Raw genomic sequence first — 27,029 nt, forward strand, 5'->3', positions numbered from 1 at the left:
CCTGCCATTGGAATGACTCGTTGAAACTTTTCTCAATCACGAGAGTTCTGTGAGATAAGTAATTACATACTCTCACACCCCTCAGTCCACATTGATCCGAGGCAACACCTGCTTTCTGCCCTTCACAGGCCAAACCTCCGTCATGTCCTCAGCTTCCCATATCCTGCCCCCACGTATCACGTATTTGAGGTTTCTAGTCTTTCGGATGTTCTCCAATAAATCGACCCCTCCAGGGTAAACAACCAAATCAGCGAGTTTACCCACAGAGACTGACCCGATAGATTCATCCAACCCAAACGTCAGAGCCGCGTGGATCGTGGCAGCACGGAGAACCTGTGTAGCGACGGGCACAAAATCAGTATCTGGGTGGCGTGTCCAACGTGACAACTGTTCAAACCTCGTAGTTACTCAACCCGCCCACTTTGGCTAACGCCATCTCGTGATGGTACATGAGTCCGAGTGGCGGTTCACCGTGCGCGCCGATGTGAGCGTGGATACCACGGTGAACCATCGTTGCAACCGTTGTAGAGACATTGAAAAACGCTAGAGCTACATAATCCACACAGTGAGTATGGCTAACAACCGAGCTCATGGAACACGCTTACAATTGAAGGGACGTGCTGTAGACTCCGACAGACCTTCTAGAATGTCATGCCTTGTGAATCGCCTAAGTCTGCAATAACACTCCTCGGTCAGTAACCCTGGTCCGAGCATGGATAAGACTCACTTGGCGTCACCGGGCAGATCCTCAGTTGCCCAGAGATACTGTTCGCCGTGAGCTCCGCCATAATTAACAATGTGAGTAGGAGTGGTGCCAGTACCGCTCAAAACAAAAAGTGTGAGCAAGTCATCGTAAAGGATCGACACAGGAATATTGTGTTCGACGGTGGTCATGCCTTGGAAGTACTCGTTAGGTTGGGCTATGCACTCTGCCATGACATCGCACTTACCATCGACAACATAGGTCAAGTCCCAATCGAAATTCATGCCCTAAAATCGGGTTTAAATGCCTGGAAAGCCGAGTTCGCATTCACTCACCCCTTCAGGCACACAGGCCATGTTCATCTGTCTCGCCTGCAGTAGTAGACGCTGTCTTGAAGCTCTCGCTGGGAGATTATAATTCTTATACGACCAGCTGGCGGGGCCACCTTCCACCTTAATTCGGGTGAGAGCTTCCTTCGCTTCCTCGGTATTGGCGATATCGTGATGATACGCATGTGAAGAGGCGCCATAGATGATCTGCCCAGTATGGAAGATTCGAGGACCAATCATCAATCCACTCTCGACGCGCCCGCGCTCTACGAACCCGAGGTAATTTTGCGAACTCGGACTAAGAAGTGACAGCGAGTCAGAAGATGTGACAGCAATATCGTAGGAGACCATGGCTCTTACTTGTGAACAGTGGTTACACCATACGCAAGGAACGTTTCCATCTCCCAAGAGGACGCTGGATATGTTTCCGACTCACCGTCCCAGTGTGCGTGCGCGTCGATGAAACCAGGCACGATGTAACCTACCTCACATGTTCACATTAGTGGGTCCGTTCTACTTTGAAAAGCTTGGTATTACCTCCATCGGCTTGTATAACAACACCGCCTTCTGGGATGGCGACTTCACCATCTTTACCTACAGCGTCGATGTATCCCCCTCGCAGGACAACAGTTCCTTCCGTGATCATGTCAGCAGAGAGTTCGCCATGTTCCATGGTCAGTATTGTCGCATTGACAAAGGTGACGACGTCCCCATTAGCAGAGGTAGTATGAACCTTGGCTTCCCAGCGAAGTCTAGAAATTTCCGACTCGTAATATACGGCGATCTCGGTGACATTCAGAAGACTTTTCACGCAACCTATACCAAATGTCGAGGTGTCCTCTTGCGCGGCGTTCAAGCAGGTCGAGAGGTGGGAGACGGGAACAGTATGAAGGTAAGGACCTGAAGACAGGACAGGTATCAGAGCTATAACTGGGTATGCGTGCATTTTCGCTCACCCAACAACCATCCAATGACGGTCCCGTCCCCGCTGAATACAACATCATGTCCACCATCAAGGCTCAACCTCGTCAACCCCGTAGGTGCCTGCCCTGGCTTGCTCCACAAGGCAATCGAAGCATTGACATTGGGAGCATAGTAAACATGCAGGAAGTTGACGAAGGCTGCACCCTGAGAAGTGTGCGAGAATGCCAACTCATCCGTAGAATGGCCTTTCGCAAGTTCTTCTTCCACATAACGTCCCCATTCATCTGCGCCCTGGGCAAGATCCACTGTGAAAACCCTGTCTGATTCCTGGACAAGAAGCTTCGAGGATGAAATGAAACTAAGCTTGAGTTTGTCATCTGATGGGTCGATCGTAGTGGAGATCTTCCTGACACCCTTGACCTCTATTACAGAAGACGGCCTGTTTTCCGTTGGGAGAGTGATCTCACCGACCCAAATGCCTGTATGGGCAGTAGCCACAACATCACCTGTGAGGATATCTCCGCCCGTCTTTATGAAGGCAATTCTGCGCTGAGCAGTATCTCCTCCGGATACGACAGGACTGAAATACCTCCCGATAGGAAGGTTCGTAACCTCGTAAATAGTCCCAGTGTTCAAATCCGCAATTTCGAATGCTGAGAGAGATGTATCGGACCACCGGGCATGTATAACCAGCGTTCCATCGCCGCCGACGAATGACGGAGAGTAATATGCTGCTTTGGGATAGGCCACCGGAACGCGCTCAGCAAGAACGTTGGAGCCGATGCCTTGCAGATAAGTAACGCCGGAAGCCTGGAAAACGGCGTTCTTGCCACTGTTATCAAGAGAGAGATGGGTGAAAGCATGCAGCCGTTGGTCTCCCTCTTCCAAATCTCTCACATCGGTTCTGGCTCTTAAGGTGTCTGCAATCTTAATCTCTATGTTTGCACGGAACCGGACAGGGCGCGGTTCAGCGCCAGCCATGCGCTCGCCTACAGTGTTCTTCGACAGTGGTACATGATAAATTTGACCTGCTGCCCAGATGAGTATGGCGTCATCGGAAGGGCTGAATGCAAAGGACGGGTAGGTGCCCATTGGGGCATAAATTGTCGAGAGGTCGTATGTCAGACCAAACCAGATATAATCCAGCGTACCGGTTTCGAGGTCTCTGAATAGGGCATAAGTGTCAAGATGGGAGGTTAAGTTGGGAAAACCTACTTTAGTGCAAGAGCTTCCTTGTCCCCCACACGGCGGACAAACGCAAGAGTACGTCCATCGCGGGACAAAGTAGGCCTGCTTGCACCACCGGGAAAAGCATCCACAAGGACTTCTGCAAGCCCGCTCGTCAGATTCTTCGAGAATATGGAGTATATACCCTTGTGCACGTCTGGATTGCCATTAACGGTCGCCGTTCGCGGACAGAAACGTCAAGATGCATACCTTTGGAGTACTTAAATATGCCTTGTGAATCTCTCACATTGCCCGCGTAGATAACGACATCATCTGCTGCCCACGAAAATTGTTCATGACCAATTTGTTGTTCGACGTAGTCGGATTTTTCCCACCCGAAAGGGAGGTCTCTGGAAACGAGACGCTTGCCTGCATTGACTTCAATGGGGTGTTCTTTGCCATCTAGGCTGGGAACAAGGTATTCCCATCCTTCTCCGGCGCCCAAAGAACGCGATGAGAAGTACCATTTGGTCGCTATGATTTTCTTCCCAGATGGGTGCCAACGGGGATCTGACACCCAGTTATATGTCTCATTTGTAACCCGTCGGGCTGGAAGTAAAACATGAGCACGTCACCATGCTGTTTGGCTCAGAAATGCTGACCAGACAATCTCCCTTCCCTCTCAAGTCGCCTCAACCTACGATCTTCCGTCTCCTTGACACCTTGAGCAAGGATATTATCTTCGTACTCCTTAAGTGCAATGGCTTCGGTAGTTATGGCAGAGGGTGAGCGCACATCCATCTCTTCACAACCACCAGCAGACCAAGGCATAACCCAGATATTGTCCACACCCAAACCCGCATCGCTCCTGAAGGCCAACACATCGCCTTTCGGTGAAAATCTGGGGTCGGAATCGTGTGGTACTCCAGTGAGAATAGGTATCGCTCGCGTGGTGGTCCCCAATACAAGATTTTCCTGGGTATAAGAAGATCGGGGAAGACAGTATAGGTCACCAGCCATGTCAAAGACGACATCACCAGAGACTGGATGCACGTCCAAACGAAGCCAAGTACCCTCTTCAACGTCATATTTCAACGTACGGGAGTATGAGAAATCGGTAGAAATGTCCCATGGGTCGTGTTGGCGGAGAGGGAAGACGTCGTCCTTGAACTCGGACGCCGGGTCATCATAATCTGGGCTAAGTGGTGAAGTCGAAGGGTAATTCACAGACGGCGTGTGAAGAGGGTTGTAGACACTAGGAAGTGATGCTCCTCTCCAGACCAAGAAAGCAAGACAGACGGATGCCGATAGTGTAAGAACAGCTCCACCCGTTCTACTGCGACGCGTCGGCGATGACGCGTAAGTGGGAGATAAAGGAAAGGGTAACTCGTCCTGCTCAGTTGATTTAGCATCTCGTTTCGCGTCGACGTGCATGGCTGCAAGGACAAGCAAGCAGACGTGTGAGTGCTCCCCGAGTCCCTCGCGTTGCGGCCGAACTTCGCTTCGGGCCGTTCACTTAAGTACCGGGCCGAGGAGTGGACCATTGCCGGCTTTCGCCTTACGCTTCGAAGGTCTTCATGATCATTTCCGACTCGCGACCTCGTGTAGGATGGTGCATGGGAGAAAGTTTGTGCTCACCGAGGAATCAGTATTGACTGATACAGCCCACTCAACTCATGCAGTTGCCCCCAATACGAGCTTCATCATTCACACCAAGAATTTTATCCACTGGAACAAGACTTCAGTTCAAGGAAGGTAAGATTACATCGACTAGCCTATCCTGTGCAATAGCAACCAAAGTGGATATCCCGTCCACCTTAACCAAACAAGACCGGTGCACTAACCACTTTTCAAAAAAAGAATCATAGACCTGTGGAGATATCTATATAACCACGTTCATATTGAATGTATTTTCAAAACCATCAGACGAGTTGTGATAAATCTGGATCTCGAATTACTGATGCCTACCACCATGATACACCTGATCACTGCCTTGACTCCTGAGCTTGCAGTGATCTTGAAAGAGGACATGGACTGTTGCTTGAGGAACCTGATAGCTGCCAACATCAAGACCCATTATGCCCATAGTTCCTCTCAACTCTCAGACTTCTTTCTGGCCATCAATGATAAGGATCTACAGAATGATGAATCAGTCCTCTTGGACTTCTGTCGACTTGTCTCCCCTACAGACTATGAATCTTACCACCTGTTTATGATCATGTTCAATTCCCACCCTTGCAAATTATCCAAAGTCAAGGATATGCTTGCACCAGGCCTTCCAATTTACATTCTGCTTTCAAGTGCTACCTCTGGCAAGAAACCCAAGCAATTTGTGAAGTATTTGTGATCTCAACCCTACTCCCCCAACCCCTCACCATTCTGCATAGGAGCTACTTCACTCATTTACTTGTTCACATACAGAGACCCAGTGGAGATCATGACAGATTCTGGGGAAGTTGTGAAGAGGATTCCTGTTTGCAATGGGTCAACTGGGATAATGCACATGCAAAATGATTGGACCATTGAAACAGATGATGCTTGCATGGCACCTATAAGTAAGTGAAAAGTCCATGTAATTTGTTTTTTGAATTCAATCACCTACACCTGATATCCCTTGTGCAGTTCCAGGTCACACAGCTCTGTGGGCTACAGGACTTATCATCCACCATCAGTCTTTCCTGTTGATCCATGCATTGTTTTCTTTGGTGAGTACATCCCTGGAGGAGTTTGCTATGGTATTTGTAGCAAATTTCATGGACATGGTGCACCTCATTGAAGAAGGGTGGGTCACACTCATCTCAAGCATTTGAAATGGGACCATCCAAGACTTCAAACAGATAGACCATGTCTGACCTTATCTGCAGGTGAATGATCAGAGTGGTGCTGCATAGTGACAAAAGCTGACTACACCAGCTGAACATGCATGCAGACCCACAGTGGGCAGATGAACTTCAGCACATAGGACCACCCCTTTCTTGTCCTGGATGGGCCCAGCATGTTTGGCCAAAGCTGAAGCTCCTTACAAACATTTGTAGTGGTACATTCACTACAGCACTACCCCAGGTGAGCATATCCATCTTTTATAACAGATCAATGGATTTCACATCAGTTAGGTGAGGTCAATTCTTGGACCAAGCATAATCATCCACAACCCTTGGTGTATATGTTCAGAATGCCTCATAGGTAGAACCCTCAACTTTGGTGATACCAAGACTTTTGTTGTTGCAGCCAATGACCTCATCAAGTTTCTTGACATGACAACAGAACAGATGCCTGGACAAGTACTTCAAGCAGTGGGCATCCTGTATTCATCCTGGTCTTTGACTGATGCATTCCTGTCAGTGGGACCTTCAACCAGGAAAGTTCTACCAGCCCATGGCAATGACCCATGATGGGCTGTGGAGATACCTTATAGACAATGGCATCCAAGTGACTGGCTTTGACCCATGTGATGGGTTGCTGGTGTTTAGGTACTCCAGACAAAAGAAGTAAGGAAAACTCTGTTGGTCACTTGTTTTCCTCTGCTCATTATGATCCTCCCATGTACAATTGTGAAGTCTGGGGCTCTGGCTGCCATATGATATGCTTTCGTCAAGGACCTTTCCTTTTTCGACTCCTTGCAGTCACATGCATCACATGCCTGGTCGCGTCACTCGTACTTGTCATCGTACTCGGGATATGCATGTTACAGGGACGCCTCGGATCTCCGGTTGTCCAGGTACTCTCAGTACCTGTTGAGACTCATCAAAGATGATCCATGACATTCACTGCTCTCGTGATTGACAAGATGTCCCTTTCTTGTTCCGTTTGACTCCCTCTGACTCGTTTATATTGCCTGTATGTTGTACTATAGCTCCGGTGTCTGGCTCCTTGCTGCGCATTGATTGCACAGCCGGTATAGCCTTCGTTTCCTTGACTACCCCCGTCTATGACACCTGTTTGACTCATATTTATTTCAAAGATTAGTTCGTTGATTACTGCAGATACGCGTCGCGACGCATTGCTCGCGACTGGTATGGTACTCTTACTTAGGGGTATATAAACCTACGTACCATACCTTGTATCCTCAGTTTTTCGATAGCTTGCAACTGAGCTAATTACTTTGCTTCGATCCTTGTCTTCTCTCCGCACGAACAACCTTAGGGACTCACCAGCAGACAAGACCTCTGTCGGATCTTCACAATAACTCAGCCATAGGGGTTACGATACGTTCGGCCTGTAGACTCCCACCTCGCGCGCTTCGTGACTATTCCATTTGAAGAAGTCACCGCGCTCGGGCATAACAAAATCGAAAAACTCAACGCAGCTTTCAGGACTTGTCGACCTCTTTGTGAAAGTCTACTCGTCCCTGGTTACTGAACTTCAACAAACCAATCCTTCCACACAGCAAAAGGCTCGTCGGTCTCCCTACGTGTAAAGACTAACTCACCTTCTTCACTGTGCCTCTCAACTCGACCGCAACAAGTTGATAACAAAATTGAGAAGCACCCCTCTACCCTAAATCAAATCCACCACTCTACAGGCAGCCACTAGGCTTTAATAGATCGCCTCCCTAGAGTCCGCGCTCGTGGTTCCCTACACGTAAAATCACTCGCAGCACATCCCCCTACGCTGACAGGTTTCTTTCGAGAAATAAATCCTCCCTCAGCCCTCGTTGTCACTATTCGTCAAAGTGTCAAACCCTATGAAGTCGAGACCTCCTGTCCCTCCACGTAATACCCCATTAGGACTAGGAAGGAACCTGCCTTTACCGCCGATACCAGGAAGACTTGGGCTGTCCGCCACAGCAAGTAATCCTAGGTTGTCTTATCTGTCCCGTTTTAGGGAATCGGAAGTTGCGCTTAGTTCAGAAGAAGAAGACGATCAGAAGTCTGAGACTTCTTTTGGATCAGTCCTCAAAGAAGAACAGGAAGCACGAATATTACCCGTTATGTCCATGACAATCGGTCACGGAGAATCAGCCCCTGAGATGCCGCCGAAGGTATACTCTGAAGAGGAGCTGAAGGAAAGGTTGGAAAGACAGATGCACTCTTTGGCAGAGGACTGGCGCAAGATTGCCAGTCAAGGTCAGTCGAGTGATCCCTTCCCAACAGGAACGCCTACGGACTCGGCTCTACGAGCTTGGTATGCCAGGAACTTCGGAAAGGTAATTCCCCCAGAGGGCCCTGTTGGTGGGTCCAGTAAGGGTAAGGCCCCAGCCGAAGGTGGCGATGACTCGTATGATGTCCACCCCCCCAATGGAGGAAGGGAGTTTAATGTTGGGCGTCCTGGAGAGTACGATGGAAGCCACAATGGGCTTCAGACCTGGGTCACACAAGTCGAAGGTTACCTCAACCTTAATAAACACGTCTACAACACGGAGTCGCTCAAGATTTCGTTTGCCCTAACGTATATGACAAAGGGAGCAGCTGTAACGTTCGCCGAGAACTACCAAAACGAAAACAAGCTACTCGACGGGACTATCTGGTACACAGACACCTTCCAGAGGTTCGTCGAACGCCTAAAAGCTACTTTCGAATCTGGCAATCAAACCGCGCTCGCTATCTTACGTCTCTCTGACATCACGCAAGGCAAATGAGAACTTGAAGCGTATATTGCCGAGTTTACCGGACTTGTCAATAAGGCCCAGCTAAAAGAAGAGTCACGAGAAGCAGGGATCTTCTTCGGGAAGGGACTCAACATGGAGTATCGCGATTGGATTCTTAACTCCAGACGTGCACCTACCACAGTTATCGAGTGGATCCAGTGCACGGGAGAAGCCAGAACCGCAATCGCTACGAAGCATATCCTTGAAGGGAAGGAGTCCCGGTACGAGCGAAAGTTCATTCACTATCACGGAAGTTCCCGAGATCCTGATGTGATGGACGTCGACAAAGGAAGGCGAAATGTACGCTGATCAAATAATGACGTCACATGCTTCGAATGCGGAGCAAAGGGTCACTTCAAGCATGACTGCAAATCCCAGAAACCCAAGCCTCCACCTGGTGTTCGGGTTGTTCTTTCCGACGATGGAAAGAGAACCGCTTATGTAGGAGATTGTCTGGCGACAGATGATGAGATGAAGGCGCATGGTGTAAATTTTTAAATGGGACCGTGGCAACTCCTCACGTGGGTCCCATTTCAATGTTATCCGCTGTCTGTACTACTACCATAGATGACAAATCCAAAATGAGAGTTGGTTCACCTTTGGGAAGAGTATGGCTACCGGATTATGGAGCAGGAGTAATGGTCTGCATCGATTCGGGTGCAGAGGTTTCGCTCATCTCGGAGCGAATCGTTCAAAAATTGAAGATCCCTACCTATCGCGTCAAGAACCGCTTCAAGACCACTTCGTTTACGGGAAAGGACGTCGAATGGATAACCCGGAAGGTAACAATACAGGTCATCATCAAAAATCGGGTAATACGGATCAAATGTTACGTCGGTCCATTGGTAGGAAAGGAACACATCCTTCTTGGGATGCCGTTTCTCCGGTTCTACAAGCCAAGAATGGACTGGGAAAATAACAAGATCTCGTGTTGGGATGATGGGTTTGTACCTACCCGAGAAACTGACGTTTACATTCATAGTCAGGTCCCGTACTATGAAGGATACGCGGTGAAATTCAACAAAGATGGTTCCGTAAAGGAACCAGAGGTAAGGGAAATTAATAAAACAACTTTGTCTACAGAACTGGAAGCCGCCCTGGCCTCTACAAAGGACAAGGTGGAACTTCCAACTGAATATCGCGAATTCGCTCAGGTTTTCTCTGAGGAAGACATACCGCTCCCTTCTCACTGGCCAGGTTTGGACCATGAAATCCGGCTACGAGAAGACTTCAAGCTGAAAAAGGCAGCAGTGTATCCAATGGCTCTGGACGAGCTAAAGGTGTTGGATGAATTCCTTGAAGAAAATCTATGGTGTAAGAAGATTCGACCCTCAACGTCGCCTCAAGCAGCACCGGTGTTCTTTGTGGCTAAGAAGGATGGGAAAAAGAGGTTAATCCAGGATTACCGATATCTGAACTCTTTCACCATCCAGGACGCACACCCGCTGCCTAACGTGCAGGCTCTTTTCGATGAACTGGTCAAATCAAAATACTATGCAAAATTCAATATTCGGTGGGGGTTTACCAACCTCTGGGTCAAGGAAGGAGACGAGTGGAAAGGAGCTTTCATAACCCCTCATGGTCTCTTTGAACCAACAGTAATGTTCTTTGGACAATGTAATTCACCCCCTTCGTTCCAGCGTTATATAGATCGGACCTTCGAGAGTCAAAGAGGAAAACAGGTAGGTTACATGGATGACGTTGCTATCCATGGGAAGACCAAAGAAGAACTTCGGACCCATGTTCGGGAGTTCTTGGAGATCTGTCGAAAAGAAGGTCTTCGACTCAAGATTAGCAAATGTGTCTTTGAGGCCGAAGAAATAGAGTTCCTCGGAATGGTGATTGGGAAAGGTCACATGGAGACTTCGCCGACAAAGACCGATGCGATCAGAACCCGGGAAGCCCCTGACAATTTAACTGGGCTTCGCCGTTTCTTGGGATTCTGTAACTTCTATCAAAAGTTCATCCCTTCCTTTTCAAGCATCGCACAACCCCTGCATGACCTCACAAAAAAAGGGGTTTCTTACATATGGACACCGGAGCGTGACGCAGCCTTCGAACGGCTGAAAACTTTGTTATGCTCCACCCCGGTCCTCACTATCCCCGACTTCTCGAAGCCGTTCGCGCTATTTACCGACGCTTCTAAACTCAGGACTGGTGCGGTTCTCGCCCAGAAAGGCTCCGACAGAGAATGGCACCCCTGTTCGTACCTCTCACAGTCGTTGGTGGGTGCGGAGCAGCACTACCAGGTGTATGACCTGGAAATGTTAGCTGTCATCCGAGCGCTGAAGGCATTCTGACCGTATTTACTGTCCCTGGTCGAACCAACAGTGGTCTTTACCGACCACAAAAACCTCGAATATTATCGCGAACCGCAGCAACTCACCCCTCGTCAGGCTCAATGGGCAGCTACGGTTCAGTCTTATCCAATCCGCTTTTCATGGCAGGCCGGTCGCCTGCAGGTCCCCGCAGATACCCTTTCATGGAAAAATGAGTCCGCCGAACCAGCCCCTGTTGCCACGGTCCTTCCGCCGGACCTTTGGCTTTCGACGGGGGTGGATTCCCAAATTCGCCTCGTTTCTCCAACTTTTTCGCTCACAAAAATAATAAAACAACAAAGGATCAATAGGTTACTCAGTGTTGGACGTCTTCCAGCTCGTGTGGAATGGTCTCGTCAAGACACTAAACCCTATTCTCACCCAAAGAGGAATTCGTCAAAGGAGAAGAAGGTACCCGATGCTTGCCCAATTGAGGAAATCTCCAAAGAAGCACGGGGTGTCTATGCCATGTCTGCCGATCTGTACGCTCAGATTAAAGAAGACGCCTCAAAAAGAACAAGTGGACCAGAGTGTAGAGATAACGTTACCATGGCAGAAGACGGAACAAAACGTTTCGGCACTACCCGCCTTTATATTCCCCCTGATCATCGGAAGCACTGTATGAAGACCTATCACGATCACGAGTCTTCGGGACATCCTGGACAGAAGGTGATGTTCGCTAAGATGAGAAAGGAAGTATGGTGGGATGGAATGGTAAAAGATATCAAGGCATACATCGCCGGTTGCCCACTCTGTCAAGGGAGCAAGGTCATCACTCACCTGCCTAGACCCCCGGTAACTCCCCATGAAACTGCTCAGACGGTTCTCCCCTTTCAGCAGGTTTCAATGGATTTCATCATGGACCTCCCAGTATCGGGAGAAGAAAAATACAACTCTATCCTTACAGTCGTTGATCAGGGGCTCTCAAAAGCCGCCTTGTTTGTTCCTTGTCACAAAACAATCAATTCCGAAGGACTGGCGAAGCTGTTCCACCGCTTCATATACGCTCGATTTGGATTACCAGAATCAGTAATCTCAGATCGAGGGCCGCAGTTCGCCTCCTCGTTCACCAAGGAATTGTACAAAGCGATAGGGGTAAAAACCAAACTGTCTACCGGGTACCACCTGCAGACCAATGGAGAAAGCGAACGCGTAAATCAAGAAGTAGAAGGGTATCTTTGCCTCTACTGTTCAGAGTTCCCGAACTCATGGAGCAGTAAACTCCCTTCCACCGAATTCACACACAACTCCCGGGTCCACTCGGTACACCAAATGACCCCGTTTTCCCTGCTCCTAGGATACGACCCTTCCCCCTATCCAGAAACCAGACTAACTCCGGTCCCTTCTGTCGAAGAAAGATTGGAAAAGCTGGCCGCAAGCCGAGATGTCGCCATCTTGGCTCATAAGAAGGCACAGGAATTAATGAAGTCTCGCTCAAAAGGGACTTATGTCACGCCGAAAGTCAGAGATCGCGTTCTCCTGAATACCGCTCACTTGCACATCAAAAACCAATGTGACAAGATTGCACCCAGACGTCTCGGACCTTTCGAAGTGACTCAAGTTGTGTCGCCAGTTGCTTTCCGATTGGACCTTCCAAAAACCTGGAAGGTACATCCGGTGTTCCATGGCTCACGGATCTTCCCGTTTGTTGAAAACAAAACTTATGGAGCTGCGCCCGCAGCCCCGATACCAGAGCTAGTGGATGATGAAATTGAGTGGGAGGTCGAGTCAGTCCTCAATCACAAGCTTGATGGTTGTCGTGGGAAGAGAAAATACTTGGTAAAGTGGAAAGGGTTCCCTCATTCGTCAAATACGTGGGAACCCAAGGAACACTTAAAAGAACACACACAAGAAGTGCTTGAACAATACAAGCTAGCTCGACACCTCCGCTTTTAAATGGACTCCCCATGATCTGTCAACACTGAGAACGACTATGCCGACCTCCCCCTTGCCACCAAATCCTTTTGCGACCCCAATGACAGAGACTGCTTCGTTCCCCCCGTCTCTAGCTATGCCCCAACCTCACCTCCGTCGTCCCCCACCAGCTTTTACGTCTCCGGGTACTCCTCGCCTGTCTCCCAACCTCGTTCGTCATCGCCCACTCTCGCCTGCCCTCTCTGACCGCGTCCACACCAAGGCTTCACGATTCGTCGCATCCCCGCCCCCAAGGTCAGAGTCCTCCCAGGAGAGGACAGTAGCCGACTGGGAAAGGGTAAAGTGTGGGTTGATGATGACCCCCATAGTGGAGCAACCGCAGGCTCCTCCGCCAATGCTCCCAAATCTCCTGACATTCGCAGTGCCTTCACCACCTATGTGAACTGAGGCGATCGCGTCACCCTTGATCTCCTCACCTCAGCCGCCGCCCTTACCAGGACAGACAAGCAAAGACTACCAGTCCCAGCAGCTGAGTACCTGGACATTGTTCGGGCACTTGACGTCTTCCACGAAGGGGAACATTAACGGGTGCACACCAGAACAGGTTAAGTATTTTGGGATGTTGTCTGAGGTCTACCGAGCATCAGACGTAATCAACGGTCTTGTTTCCAAAATTAGAACTCGGAAACTTAGTGATGTGGCGCCCCTGTCAGAAGTCATCATGATCGAGATGTTGGAGAAGGCTTCCTCCGAAATTACCGAAGCTATCACTGGAGGAGCCTATCACCATCTACGGCAACAACAGATCAATGAATTCCTCACGCCGCCTGCTTCTTGAGTTCTCGATCGGATCATCCCGAAAGAAACAGACCCGCCCAAAATGAAGACCGATATCTCGGATCAGGAGAAGGAAAAGGAGTGGCACGCTGTGGAGTTAGGGTTTGTCGATTCAGGAGAACTTTTTAAGGAGGTCGGTGCGTGACTGGGAACTGGGACTCACAACTCCTCTTGGGAGGTTCTTTTGCAGGATGCATCGTGGGCTGGCATGCACAAAAACTACTTTAATGCCATCCACGCCTCCGACCCTCTCCCTGCGACTCCCTTCGTCCCCGTCCCTGCAGATCAACTTCGGTATTACTTGGGAGGACAGTCCCCAGTACCTCCCGACCACCCCTTATACCAACATGCCTGTTACCAGTGTCATTACCTGGGACATTGGTCATGCCGCAACGGACGAGGCTCCCATTATACTCCAGCCCTCGAGGAGCCGTCATCTCCATCGCCAACCAAACGCATTCCTGCGTTTACACTACTCGCCGACCCTTATCCTCCCGTCCCTCGAATGCCGATCCCACTTCATCCTCAAGGGTCTGAGGACCTTAGAGGGGGGGTGATGATATGCTTTCATCAAGGACCTTTCCTTTTTCGACTCCTTGCGGTCACGTGCGTCACGTGCCTGGTTGCGTCGCTCGTACTTGTCATCATACTCAGGATACGCATGTTACAGGGACACCTCGGATCTCTGGTTGTCCAGGTACTCTCGGTACCTGTCGAGACTCATCAAAGACTGATCCGTGACGTTCACCGCTCTCGTGATTGACAAGATGTCCCTTTCTTGTTCCATTTGACTCCCTCTGACTCGTTTATATTGCCTGTATGTTGTACTATAGCTCCGGTGTCTGGCTCCTTGCTGCGCATTGATTGCGCAGCCGGTATAGCCTTCATTTCCTTGACTACCCCCGTCTATGACACCGTTTGACTCATATTTATTTCAAAGATTAGTTCGTTGATTACTGCGGATATGTGTTGCGACGCGTTGCTCGCGACTGGTACGGTACTCTTACTTAGGGGTATATAAACCTACGTACCATACCTTGTATCCTCAGTTTTTCGATAGCTTGCAACTGAGCTAATTACTTTGCTTCGATCCTTGTCTTCTCTCCATGCGAACAACCTTAGGGACTCGCCAGCAGACAAGACCTCTGTCGGATCTTTGCAATAACTCAGCCATAGGGGTTACGATACGTTCGGCCCGTAGACTCCCACCTCGCGCGCTTCATGACTATTCCATTTGAAGAAGTCACCACGCTCGGGCATAACACCATATGCCATGATCACAGAAGCTGATCTCATCAGTGTGATTGATGTGCTTAATGGAGATGATATCATGGAAGTGCAAGAGTTCACAATGGTCATTGATGACCACAAGTTCCCCCACACAGTCAGATTTTTCATCTCAGTCACAGGCAACATGGGTATTACAGTCTTGTGTCATCTGTCTGGACCATGAAACTAATGCAACATAGGCCCCAATGTGAAATCTATGAGACAGAAGGCCTTTGCAGCTGTTGTTGCAACATGTGATGAACACCAAATTGCATTTGACACTGATGAAGTTGGTTTACCCACAATCTGCATCGTGAACCCTGGAACATTTACAGATTATTGGTGGTGGCAAGGAGAAACTTTGAATGTTGGCATTGGGCGGATCAAGCTTCCCTCTGTGCTTTTTGATCCTAAGGCCCAAGAGTGGGTGGTGGAGAGGGTCATGCTGGAGCTCTGATTACAATTAATCGCCTGGCTTACCAGAATGAACACAGCAATGTATTATAGTAATATGCACAGTCAATGTGGGGCATGAATTGATGGAGCCAATGCAATGTAGGACCCAGCCAATACTAATGATACCCATTTGCTCAAATAGTAGGACCACATTTTAGTCACATTTTAGAGGAAATTATGACCATATGTTGATTGATTGACCAGATGAACTTACACCATGGAAGATTGTATGTCTGTACTCATACCTTATCCTCTGATCCAGAACATGGGTTTCCCATTGAGTATATGTTTCTTTCTGCGCATCAACATGCAGTTCACAGAAGAATCACTATTTGTAACCATACACCATCAATATCATCTACCACTACATGCAATCACTGCCCAATTGACTCCCAAGCTTGAAGCATTCTTGAAAAGGGACATGTACCATTGTTTATGCAAGGAATCTAATAGCAACCAACATCAAGATCAGTCATGCTCATATGTAATTCCTCCCAACTCCCAGACAGAAAAACTTCTGTCTGGCTACTGAAGAGAAATATGTGTGGGCAGACTTGGTCTATTTTTTCTGACTCCCATCATCTCACTTCCTCTCTTTTCCCTTGCAGGGCTTATGCCTTATCTTAGACAGTCTGACTGCTATCCTGTGATGGGAGACAATGCTCTGCACTTTTGGAAGCTTTGTTGGCTAAAATAGTTTCTACTGCAATTCTTTCTCTCCTTGAGATCAGGATGCATTGCTATGTCACAGGGACAAAGATAGCAAGTTCAAAAGGTTGGTCTTCAAACCACAAAAGAATCTCCTATTTGTGAAAGCTGTCAGTTTTTCTGCATCATGCCCACATGGTTGACAACAGTGCATCACTTATACTCAACAGCAAAATCATCCCTGTGTGTGGTTTTTGTGCTGATATTCAAAGTGTAGCTTCCCCTGTGCCCAGCAATTCCCCTTGCACAACTTTCCTGATCCATGCAGACATCAGAGTCATTACATCAGGATGATCACACTGTGAAATGTAAAAGGTTGTCAGGCCTGGATACTTGCAAGGGGAAATTGAACCTATAGATAGGCTTGAAGACTGTTGATTACCTGTAAATGAAGGTAGAAAACATGCTGGAAGACAGTATAGGCCACCAGCCATGTCAAAGGCAGTATCAGTGGAGACTGGATGCATGTCCAAACAAAGCCAAGTGCCCTCCTCAACATCATACTTTGATGTACAGGGATACAATAGAAACATCCCATGGGTCATGTTGAGGGAGATGGAATATGTCAGCCTTCTAGAGCAAGGAAGCAGGGCAGACAGATGCCAATAGTGTAAGAACAGCTCCACCCATTCTACTGTGATGGGTAGGTAGAAGATAAATCAAAAGGAAACTCACCTTTCTCAGTTGGTTTAGTGTCTTGTTTTGCATCAATATGCATGGTTGAAGGATGACAAAGCAGATGTGGAGTAAAGTCCCTGCTTCAGGCCATCCACTTACTGGGCCAGGCTGTTGACCACTATCAAATGTTGCCTTGTGGAGGCATTATCAAAAGTCCTCATGATCACTCAGTCAACTTCTATGGTTGCATGATACAAGCCATATCACCTGCACTAAGAATTTCGTATGGTCCAATGAGCCTTCAGTTCAAGGAAGGTATAATTACATCCACCAGTCTATCAACCCTTGTGATGGCAGCCAAAGTGGATAGCAGTCCATGTGTGCTATTGACAAGGGTGTGCTAGTCAAAAAAAGGAACCATAGACCTGTACATAGGGCTACCAATGCCTTCCATCATGGTACACCTGATTACTGCCTTGACTCCTGGGCTAGAAGCAGCCCTGAAAGAGGACATGAACTGTTGCTTGAGGAACCTGATAGCTGCCAACATCAAGACCTGCTATGCTTGTAGCTCCTCCCAACTCCCAGACTTCTTTCTGGCCATCAATGATAAGGATCTACAGAATGACAAATCTGTCCTCTTGGACTTCCATCAACTTGTCCCCCCTACAGATTACAAATCTTACTGCCCATATATGATTATGTTCAATTCCTGCCCTTGCAAATTGTCCAAAGTCGAGGATATGCTTGCACCAGGCCTTCCACTTTACATTTCTCTCTCAAGTACCACTTCTGGCAAGCAGTGCAAGCAGTTTGCAAAGTACTTTATGATCCCCCCCTCCCCCAACTTCTTGCCATTCCCTGTGGGAGTTACTTCAGTTGTCTTCATGTTTGCATACAGAGACCCAGTAGAGGTTGTAACAGATTCTGGAGAAGTTGTAGCAAGGATTCCTATTTGTAACAGGTCAACTGGGATAGCATGCACACAAAACAATTGGACCATCAAGACAGATGGCTCCTGCATGGCATCTATAAGTAAGTGAAAAATCCATGTAATTTGTTTTTTGATTTCAATCACCTACACCTGATATCCTCTGCACAGTCCCAGGCCACACAGCTCTGTGGGCCACAGGATTCATCATCCACCATTGGTCTTTCCTGTTAATCCATGCATTGTTTTCTTTGGTGAACACATCACTGGAGGGATTTTATATGATATTTGTAACAGTTTTCATGGACATGGGCCACACTCATCTCAAGCATTCAAAATGGGACCATCCCAGACCTTGAACAGATAGACCATGTCCAACCTTATCTGCAGGTGAGTGATCAGAGTGGTGCTGCATAGTCACAATATCTGACTACACCAGCTGAACACGCATGCCAACCTGTGGTGGGCAGATGAACTTCAGCACATAGGACCTCCTCTTTCTTGTCCTGGATGGACCCAGCATGTTTGGCCAAATTTGAAGCTCCTTACAGGCATTTGTAGCAGTACATTTGCCATGGCACCACCCCAGGTGGGCATGTCCACCTTTTATAACAGATCAGCAGACCTCACATCAGTTAGGTGAGGTCAATTCTTGGACCAAACATAGTCGTCCACAACCCTTGCTACATATGTACAGAATGCCTCATAGGTAGAACCCTCAACTTCAAGGATACCAAAACTTTTGTTGCTACAATGGATGAATTGATTGAGTTTCTTGATGTGACACAAGAACCAACACAGGGACAAGTACTTCAAGTGGTATGTGTCTCATATCCATTCTGGTCTCCGACTAATGCCATTCTTGCCAGTGGGATCTTCAACCAGGAAAGTTCTACCAGCCTGTGTTGATGACTCATGATGGGCTATGGAGATATCCTATAGATGATGTCATCCAAGTGACTGGCTTCAACCTGCATAACAGGTTACCAGTATTTAGGTACTCCAGACAGAAGAAGTAAGCAAATTACTTTGGTCACTCATTTTCCTCTTCTCATTATGATGCTCACATGCACTGTCATGAAGTGTGGAGCTCTGACTTCCACATGCCATGATCACAGAAATGGATCTTGTGAGCACAATTCATGTGATCAGTGGAGAGGATGTCATGGAGGTATGAGAGTTCACAACAGTTGTTGATGACTGCAAGTTTCCCCACACCATCAGATTTTTCATCTCAGTTGCAGGAGAGATAGGTGCTACAGTCTTGTTTCATAGTGTTGGACCATGAAACTAATGCAATCTAGGTCCAAATGTGAAATCCATGAGACAGAAGGCATTCACAGCCCTGGTTGCAACAAATGACAAGCACCAAATTGCATTCAATACCAATGAATTTGGTTTGCCCACAATCCAGATTGTGAAGCCTGGAACACTTACAGATTATTGGTGGTGGTGAGGAGAAGGTTTGAACATTGGCATTGGGCAGATTAAGCTTCCTGCTGTACTCTCCAACCCTCAGGCCCAAAAGTGGATGGCAGAGAGGGTCATGTTAGAGCTCTAAAACACTGGCATGTGTGTAAGAGAGCTTTTACTAGCCGAGGAACCAGTCACCTTGTTTACAAGGTCACTCCAGCCCGAAGATGAGATGCTTTTTTCGACATCCACACATCTGCCTGTCAATTGACTCCACACAGCAAAACCCGCCGGTCGTGATTGCGCTCCGGCGTGGGAAACAAGGTGCCTGCCGGCGCCGCCGGCCATGTTCTAGTATTAACCAATGCCGCAAATTTATTTGGTCCATTGTCACGTGCCCCCATTACCACTTGCCATTAAACATAGCAAATATGTGATATTTTATCTAAGGTATAGTGCAAATGTGTAAAATATTGTGTACAAATACCCATTTTTGGCAATCTTTCAACGACACATGGTTGGCTTATAACAGAAGTGTGAACAGCCACCCTTAACAGGTATTATAAGGTTCTTATCACGCGCCCAAGAAATTCGCGACAAATACAGCCCAGTCGTTGTCCACCTTAACCGAACAATATCGCCGTGCATTTTTCTCGTGCGATTGATACGACCGAGCTAAGCCTTTTTCTTCAAACAGGAGCCGATCTATGGGGATACATTACCACATGGATACAGAACGTCTCTTGTCAGACCAGTCACGAACAATCGGGGTCTTGAGATACCAATGCCTACCAGCAGAGTCCACCCGATTGCTGCCCTGACCCCCGAGCTTGAAGCGGTCCTGAAAGAGGACACGAACCGTCGTTTGAGGAACCTGATAGCGGCCAACATCAAGACACGTTATGCTCGTAGTTCCCCCCAACTCTCAGACTTCTTTCTCGCCGTCAATGAAAAGGATATACAGAACGACGAGTCGGTCCTCTTGGACTTCCGTCGACTCGTTCCCCCTACCGACTACGAGTCTTACCGCCCATTCATGATGATGTTCAATTCCCATCCTTGCAAGTTGTCCGAAGTCGAGAACATGCTTGCACCAGGTCTTCCAATTTACATTCCCCTCTCAAGTGCTACTTCTGGCAAGATATGCAAGCAGTTTGCCAAGTACTTTCGATCTCGGCCCTATTCGGCCAGCCCCTTGCCATCCCGCGTAGGAGTTATTTCACTCATTTACACCTTCGCATATAGAGACCCGGTAGAGGTCGTAACGGATTCTGGTGATGTCGCGAAGAGGATTCCTGTATGCAGCGATTCGACTGGGGTAACGCGCGCACAAAACAATTGGTCCATTGAGACAGATGACACTCGCATGGCGTCTATACGTAAGTGGACAAATTGTTCAGATTTTTCTGGTTGTGATCATTTACGCATGAGGTCATTTGCACAGTTCCAGGTCACGTAGCTCCATGGGCCACAGGATTTATCATCCACCACCGGTCCTTCCTGTTGATCCATGCACTGTTTGCTTTGGCGAATCCGTCCCTGGAGGGGATTAGTGTGCCATTTGTAACAATTTTCATGGACATGGTGCATCGCATGGAAGAAGAGTGGGCTACACTCATCTCAAGCATTCGAAATGGGACCATCCCAAATTTCGAGCAGATAGACCACGTCCAGACTTACCTGCAGGTGAGTGATCACAATGGTGCTGCGCAGTAACGAAATCTGACTGCACCAGCTTAACATGCGCGCAGACCCACAGCGAGCAGATGAACTTCGACACATTGGACCTCCTCTTTCTGGCCCTGGGTGGGCTCAGCGTGTTTGGCCACGTCTGAAGCTCCTTACAAGCATTTGTAGCGGTACATTCGCCGCATCACTACCCCAGGTGAGGATATCCACCTTTTATAACAGATCAATGATCCTCACCTCAGTCAGGCGAGGTCAATCCTCGGACCAAACGTGGTGATCTACAACCCTTTGTATATATGCACAGAATGCCTCATAGGTAGATCCCTCAACCTCGAGGATACAGAGACTTTCGTTGTTGCAACCGATGACCTCATCGAGTTTCTTGACATGACACAAGAATCGACACATGGACAAGTACTTCAAGCGGTAAGTGACCCGTCTTCATCCTGGTCTTCGACTAACGCCATTCCTGTCAGTGGGACCTTCAACCGGGAAAGTTCTACCAGCCTATGTCAACGACCCATGATGGGCTATGGAGATACCTTATAGACGACGTCATCCAAGTCACCGGGTTTGACCCGCGTAGCGGGTTGCCGGTATTTAGGTACTCTAGACGGACGAAGTAAGGAAAATTCCTTTGGTCGCTTGTTTTCCTCTTTTCATTATGATGCCCTCGTACAATCACGAAGTCTGGAGCTCCGGCTGCCACATGCCATAATCACGGAAGCTGACCTTGTTAGCGTGATTCATGCGATTAGCGGAGAGGATATCGTGGAAGTGCAAGAGTTCACAACAGTCGTTGACGACCGCAAATTCCCCCAGACAGTCGGATTTTTCGTCTCAGTCACGGGCGACATAGGTACTGCAAGTCTTGCGTCGTCGGCTTGGACCACGAAACTGATGCGATCTAGGTCCCAATGCGAAATCTGCGAGGCAGAAGGGCTTCGCAGCCCTCGTTGCGACAAATGTCGAACACCAAATTGCATTTGACGCCGATGAATTTGGTTTGCCCACAATCCGGATTATAAAGCCCGGAACATTTGCAGATTATCGGCGGTGGCGAGGAGAAAGTTTGAACGTTGGCGTTGGGCAGACCAAGCTTCCGGCTGTGCTTACTGACCCTAAGGCGCAAGAGTGGATGGCGAGGAGGGTCGTGACGGAGCTCTGATTGCAAATAATCGCCTGTGGCAAGCCTGGGTACAGATTCTCCTTCTGTTACTTTACCCACAAACACCGAATACATGAGAAATCACCATATGAGGGTACACCAAAAAAGATTGTGATAAGTTGACCGCCGAAGCTAACTCGTTCGCCCCTCTCGAGTAGAGGTGGCGCGGTGATGATGGCGTTCCGCGTCTGATTCAGAGACCGTTTCATTGTCCAAGCCACAGGCTCGCAATCCGAACATCATCCAAGCTCGGACAATGATTTGCATATGGCTTTCTTTCACTAGATGATAGTGCTGTCTCTGACGGCAGTTACCTTGTTTATAACAGCGTCATAGGTCCCTGACCGCGCCCATATAGGAGTCTCATGGATCCCCCTTCTACTATAAAGATAAAGACCGCACACAGAAATCCTTTTCATCACGTGTCCTGGGATATCACCTTGTTTACAAGGTCCAGGTGGACTCCTTTGTACTGGACTTTCCGACTGAGGTTGAATCGGAGGTTATTTGAGGCAAGTTCGCGGGCGACGAAAAATGACTGGTCGAATTTCCAGTTGCAGTTACCTTGTAAACAAGGTGAACATTCCCTCACCTCGCCATTGGGCTGCGGCCCTTCGAAGGATTTCATCGCACACCGCCAGAAATGTTTATATCTTTGTTCAGTCAGGTTCCTCCTGCGGTCAAGTCAGCAGAGAGCTCGCCATTTTCCATAGTTAATATTGTCGCGTTGATAAAGGTGATAACTTCCCCATTGGCAGAGGTAGTATGAACCTTGGCTTCCCGCCGAAGCCTAGAAATTTCCGATTCATAATATACGGCGATCTCGGTGGCGTTCAGAAGGTTTCTTACACAAACAACATCAAATGTCGTCGTGCCCCTCTGTATGGCATCCAAGCAGGCCGACAGGTGGGAGACGGGATCAGTGTGGAGGGTAAGGATCTAAAGACAGGACAGGTACCCCTCCAGGATGAGTGCTATAACCGGGTGCTCGTACATTTCTTACTAACTCAGCAGACATCCAACGACGGTCCTATCCCCGCTTCAGAATACAACACCATGTCCACCGTCAAGGTTCAACCTCGTCAACCCCGAAGATGCCTTTCCCGACTTGTTCCACAAAGTCTGATTCCTGGACAAGGAGCAAAAACGGTGAAACGAAACTAAGCTTGAGTTTGTCGTCTGATGGGTCGATGACAGTGGATATCTTCCTTGCACCTTTGACCTCTATTACAAAAGACGAATTGCTTTCCGTTGGGAGTGATCTCACGGGCCCAAATGCCCGTATGAGTAGCCACACCATTACCTGTGAGGATATCTCCGCCCGTATTAATGAAGGCGATTGTGAGCTGAGCAGTGTCTTCGCGAAATACGACAGGACTGAAATGCCTGCCCATAGGCCATATCCAAACCCTAAAGGGCAGCCTATCACCTTCCGAAGATATTTTCGAGCCAGAATCGTTTGGTACTCCAGTGAGAATTGGTATCGCTGACGTGGTGGTCCCCAATGCAGATTTTACTGGGTATAGGAAGACGCGGGAAGACAGTAAAAGTCACCAGCCATATCAAAGACGATATTACCAGCGACTGAATGCACGACTAAACGAAGCCAAGTGCCCTCCTTAACGTCATACCTCAGCGTGAGGGGGTACGGGGAGTCGGTAGATACAGTATATCCCACGGGTCATGTTGACGGAGAGAGATGTGTGCCTTGCGCTCGGACGCCGGGTCATCATATGCTAGACCAAGTGAAACCAAAGTGTAATTCACGGACAGAGTGCGAAGAGGGTAGAAGACACTAGGAGGGGATGCTTCCAGGCTAAGCTAAAGCAAGGCACACGGATGCCGATAGTGTAAGAACAGCTCCAGTCGTTCCACTGCCACGCGTAAGTAGGAGATAATACAAAGGGTAACTCGCCTTTCTCGGTTGATTTAGCATCTTGTTTCGCATCGAGATGCATGGCTTCAAGGGCGATCCAAGCAGACGTGTGAGTGCTCCTGGAGTCCCTCGCGTTGCGACCGACCTTCGCTTCGGGCCGTTCACTTACATAAGTACCGGCCCGGGGAGCGGATCAGTCCTTGTGGATACTTTGAAAGTCCTCGTGATCACCGCACTCAAGTCACTGTCAGTACTCTGCGACCTCGTGTAGGATCAGTGATACATGGGAGAAATCTTGCGCTAACCAAGGAATCAGTCAATTTATGCAGTGGCTACGATGCAAGTCTTATCACGCACTCGAAGAATTGCATTTGCTCGAATGAGGCTTCAGTTCAAGGAAGGTACAATCACATTGACCAGCCTATCAATCCTGACAGACCTGTGCAATAACAGCCAAAGTGGATAGTGGATTACCCTCCACCTTAACCGAACAACTTGATCGCCGTGCATCTTCCTCGCGCCAGTGACGAGAGTGCACTAGTAGTCATCAAAGGAACCATCAACCCGTGCTGATATCTATATAACCACATTCATGTCAAGCGTCTCTTAAAACCATCAAACCAGTCGCGAGCAATCCGGATCTCGAGCTACCAATGTCTACCAACACGGTACACTTGATTACTGCCTTGACTCCCGAGCTTGAAGCGATTCTGAAAGAGGACACGGACCGTCGTTTGAGGAACCTCATAGCGGCCAACATCAAGACACGTTATGCTCGTAGTTCCTCCCAACTCTCAAACTTCCGTCTGGCTATCGAAGATAAGGATGTACAGAACGACGAATCGATCCTCTCGGACTTCCGTCAACTCGTCTCTCCCACAGACTACGAGTCTTACCGCCCGTATATGATGATGTTGAATTCCCGCCCTTGCAAGTTGTCCGAAGTCGAGAACATGCTTGCACCAGGGCTTCCTATTTATATTCCCCTCTCAAGTGCCACAACGCAGAAGAAGCCCAAGCAGTTTGCGAAGTACTTTCGATCTCAGCCCTACTCCCCCAATCCCTCTCCATTCCACGTTCGAGCTAGTTCGCTCATGTTCACCTTAGCATACAGAGACTCGATAGAGGTCGTAACAGATTCTGGGGAAGTCGTGATGAGGATTCCTGTTTGCAACGAGTCGACTGGGTTGACACGTACACAAAACAATTGGTCCATCGAAACAGATGGCACTCGCATGGCGTCTATCAGTAAGTGGACAAATCGTTCAAAAATATTTGATTATGATGACTTACACTTGATGTCCCTTGCACAGTTCCAGGTCACACGGCTCCGTGGGCCACAGGGTTTATCATCCACTATCGGTCTTTTTTGTTGATCCACGCACTCTTTGCTTTGGCGAATCCATCCCTGGAGGGGTTTTCTGTGACATTTATACCGTATTTCATCGACATGGTGCATCGCGTCAAAGAAGAGTGGACGTACTCGTCTCAAGTATTCGGAATGGGATCGTCCCAGATTTCGATCAGATAGACCACGTCCGTCCTTACCTGCAGGTGAGTCAAAGTGATGCTTGTGCAGTGACGAAGTCTGACTACGACTACACTAGCTTAACATGGGTGCAGACCCACAGCGAGCAGACGAGCTTCAGAACATAGGACCTCCTCTCTCGCCCCCTGGATGGGCCCAGCACGTTTGGCCAAATCTGAAGCTCCTTACAGGCGTTTGTAGCGGTACATTCGCCGCGTCGTTACCGCAGGTGAGCATATCCGCCTTTTATAACATATCAATGGACTCACCTCAGTCAGGCAAGGTCAATCCTTGGACCAAACGTAATCATCCAAAACCCTTTCTATATATGCACGGAATGCCTCATAGGTAGAACCCTCAACTTCGAGGATACAGAGACTTTCGTTGTTTCAACCGACGACCTCATCGAGTTTCTTGACATGACAGAAGAGCGGCCACATGGACATGGACAAGTACTTCAAGCGGTATGCGTCACGTCTTCATCGCGGTGTTCGACTGATGAATTCCTGTCAGTGGGACCTTCAACCGGGAAAGTTCTACCAGCCTGTGTCAACGACCCATGATGGGCCATGGAGATACCTTATGGACGACGTCATCCAGGTCGCCGGGTTTGACCCACGCGACGGGTTGCCGGTATTTAGGTACTCTGGACGGAAGAAGTAAGGAAAATTCCTTTGGTCACTTGTTTTCCTCTCCTCATTATATGCCCTCGTGTACAATCGTGAAGTCTAGAGCTCCAGCTGCCGCATGCCATGATCACAGAAGCCGATCTTGTCAGCGTGATTCATGCGATTAGTGGAGAGGATACCGTGGAAGTGCAAGAGTTTACAGCAGTCGTTGATGACCGCAAGTTCCCCCAGACAGTCGGATTTTTCATCTCAGTCACGGGTGACATAGGTACTACTGTCTTGTGTGGTCGGTTTGGACCGCACAACTCATGAGATGTAGGTCCCAATGCGAAATCCACAAGACAGAAGGCATTCGCAGCTCTAGTTGCGACAAGTGACAAACATCAAATTGCATTCGACACCAATGAATTTGGTTTGCCCACAATCCGCATTGTGAAGCCCGGAACATTTGCAGATTATCGGCGGTGGCGAGGAGAAAGTACGAAGGTTGGCGTTGGGCAGATCAAGCTTCCCTCTGTGCTCTCCGACCCTAAGGCCCAAGAGTGGATGTCGGAGAGGATCATGTTGGAGCCCTGATTGCAGTTGATAGCCTGGCTTATCACAGTGAACACAACAATATATTATAGCATTGTAGGTCCATACGGTGTAACAGTACCAGCGACGGCGACTTCCAGCACATACATTACCCCCTGATCTAGAATATGAGTTTCCTGTTGGGAAAATGTCTCTTTCTAGGCATCAACTAGCGGTTCTCTTAAAAAAGGTCACGGACTATCACTTAAGGAATCTAATAGTGATCCACACCAAGACCCGTTATGCTCGTATATGCGGACGGACCCGGTCTGTCCTTTCCGACTTTCGTCGGCTCATTTCCCCTGCAAGGCTTATGCTGTCTAGGTCCGAAAGCAAGGTTTGCGAGACCAAGTGGCCACCACCAAACACTAGTCGACTTGGTTTGCCCGCGATCCGCATGGTAAAGGCAAGAACAATTGCCAATCATTGGC

The 27,029-nt window shown here is 48.5% G+C and overlaps 5 protein-coding genes across 5 annotated transcripts; 3 read left to right on the forward strand and 2 right to left on the reverse strand.

Annotated features, from left to right (window-relative positions):
- Positions 1-81: 81 nt before the first annotated feature.
- On the reverse strand, positions 82-4,970 carry F5J12DRAFT_920605 (uncharacterized protein; the record flags this gene model as incomplete). Its single annotated transcript, XM_051749267.1, has 13 exons — positions 4,686-4,970; positions 3,786-4,396; positions 3,394-3,732; positions 3,172-3,340; positions 1,989-3,121; positions 1,570-1,932; positions 1,393-1,513; positions 1,039-1,330; positions 951-990; positions 728-896; positions 606-673; positions 398-549; positions 82-333 (listed from the first exon to the last, which is right to left on the reverse strand). The coding sequence occupies exons 1-13, from the start codon at positions 4,739-4,741 to the stop codon at positions 82-84; spliced, it is 3,765 nt and encodes a 1,254-aa protein (XP_051601018.1). The 5' UTR covers positions 4,742-4,970.
- A 12,264-nt stretch (positions 4,971-17,234) lies between these two features.
- On the forward strand, positions 17,235-19,178 carry F5J12DRAFT_781967 (uncharacterized protein; the record flags this gene model as incomplete). Its single annotated transcript, XM_051742646.1, has 8 exons — positions 17,235-17,826; positions 17,894-17,976; positions 18,020-18,112; positions 18,284-18,311; positions 18,432-18,541; positions 18,592-18,737; positions 18,841-18,851; positions 19,027-19,178. The coding sequence occupies 8 exons, from the start codon at positions 17,235-17,237 to the stop codon at positions 19,176-19,178; spliced, it is 1,215 nt and encodes a 404-aa protein (XP_051601019.1).
- Positions 19,179-19,729: 551 nt separating this feature from the next.
- On the forward strand, positions 19,730-22,087 carry F5J12DRAFT_823537 (GH3 auxin-responsive promoter). Its single transcript, XM_051745398.1, has 7 exons — positions 19,730-20,514; positions 20,580-20,821; positions 20,871-21,020; positions 21,071-21,250; positions 21,301-21,446; positions 21,514-21,683; positions 21,736-22,087. Exons 1-7 carry the CDS (start codon positions 19,920-19,922, stop codon positions 21,990-21,992), a joined length of 1,740 nt encoding a protein of 579 aa, XP_051601020.1. The 5' UTR covers positions 19,730-19,919; the 3' UTR covers positions 21,993-22,087.
- A 568-nt stretch (positions 22,088-22,655) lies between these two features.
- On the reverse strand, positions 22,656-22,922 carry F5J12DRAFT_719086 (uncharacterized protein; the record flags this gene model as incomplete). Its single annotated transcript, XM_051741148.1, has 1 exon — positions 22,656-22,922. A coding segment is annotated over one exon (267 nt), but the record flags the coding sequence as incomplete, so codon positions are not given.
- Positions 22,923-24,083: 1,161 nt separating this feature from the next.
- Positions 24,084-26,601, forward strand: F5J12DRAFT_912378 (GH3 auxin-responsive promoter-domain-containing protein; the record flags this gene model as incomplete). Its single annotated transcript, XM_051749063.1, has 10 exons — positions 24,084-24,135; positions 24,185-24,265; positions 24,322-25,116; positions 25,182-25,305; positions 25,362-25,422; positions 25,476-25,625; positions 25,675-25,860; positions 25,910-26,055; positions 26,124-26,293; positions 26,345-26,601. Exons 3-10 carry the CDS (start codon positions 24,522-24,524, stop codon positions 26,599-26,601), a joined length of 1,689 nt encoding a protein of 562 aa, XP_051601022.1. The 5' UTR covers positions 24,084-24,135; positions 24,185-24,265; positions 24,322-24,521.
- Between the last annotated feature and the right edge of the window lie 428 nt (positions 26,602-27,029).

The sequence above is a fragment of the Pisolithus orientalis genome (assembly GCF_024613125.1).
Source record: "Pisolithus orientalis strain OTSU chromosome Unknown F5J12scaffold_10, whole genome shotgun sequence".
Taxonomy (NCBI): Eukaryota; Fungi; Basidiomycota; class Agaricomycetes; order Boletales; family Pisolithaceae; genus Pisolithus; species Pisolithus orientalis.

Excerpts from the sequence above, each read along its gene's own strand:
- F5J12DRAFT_823537 (XM_051745398.1), top strand. The coding sequence starts at position 19,920 with ATGCCTACCAGCAGAGTCCACCCGATTGCTGCCCTGACCCCCGAGCTT. Across the intron at positions 21,021-21,070 it reads TCGCCGCATCACTACCCCAG|GCGAGGTCAATCCTCGGACC; the intron begins GTGAGGATATCC and ends CACCTCAGTCAG. Across the intron at positions 21,447-21,513 it reads AGGTACTCTAGACGGACGAA|TCTGGAGCTCCGGCTGCCAC; the intron begins GTAAGGAAAATT and ends ACAATCACGAAG.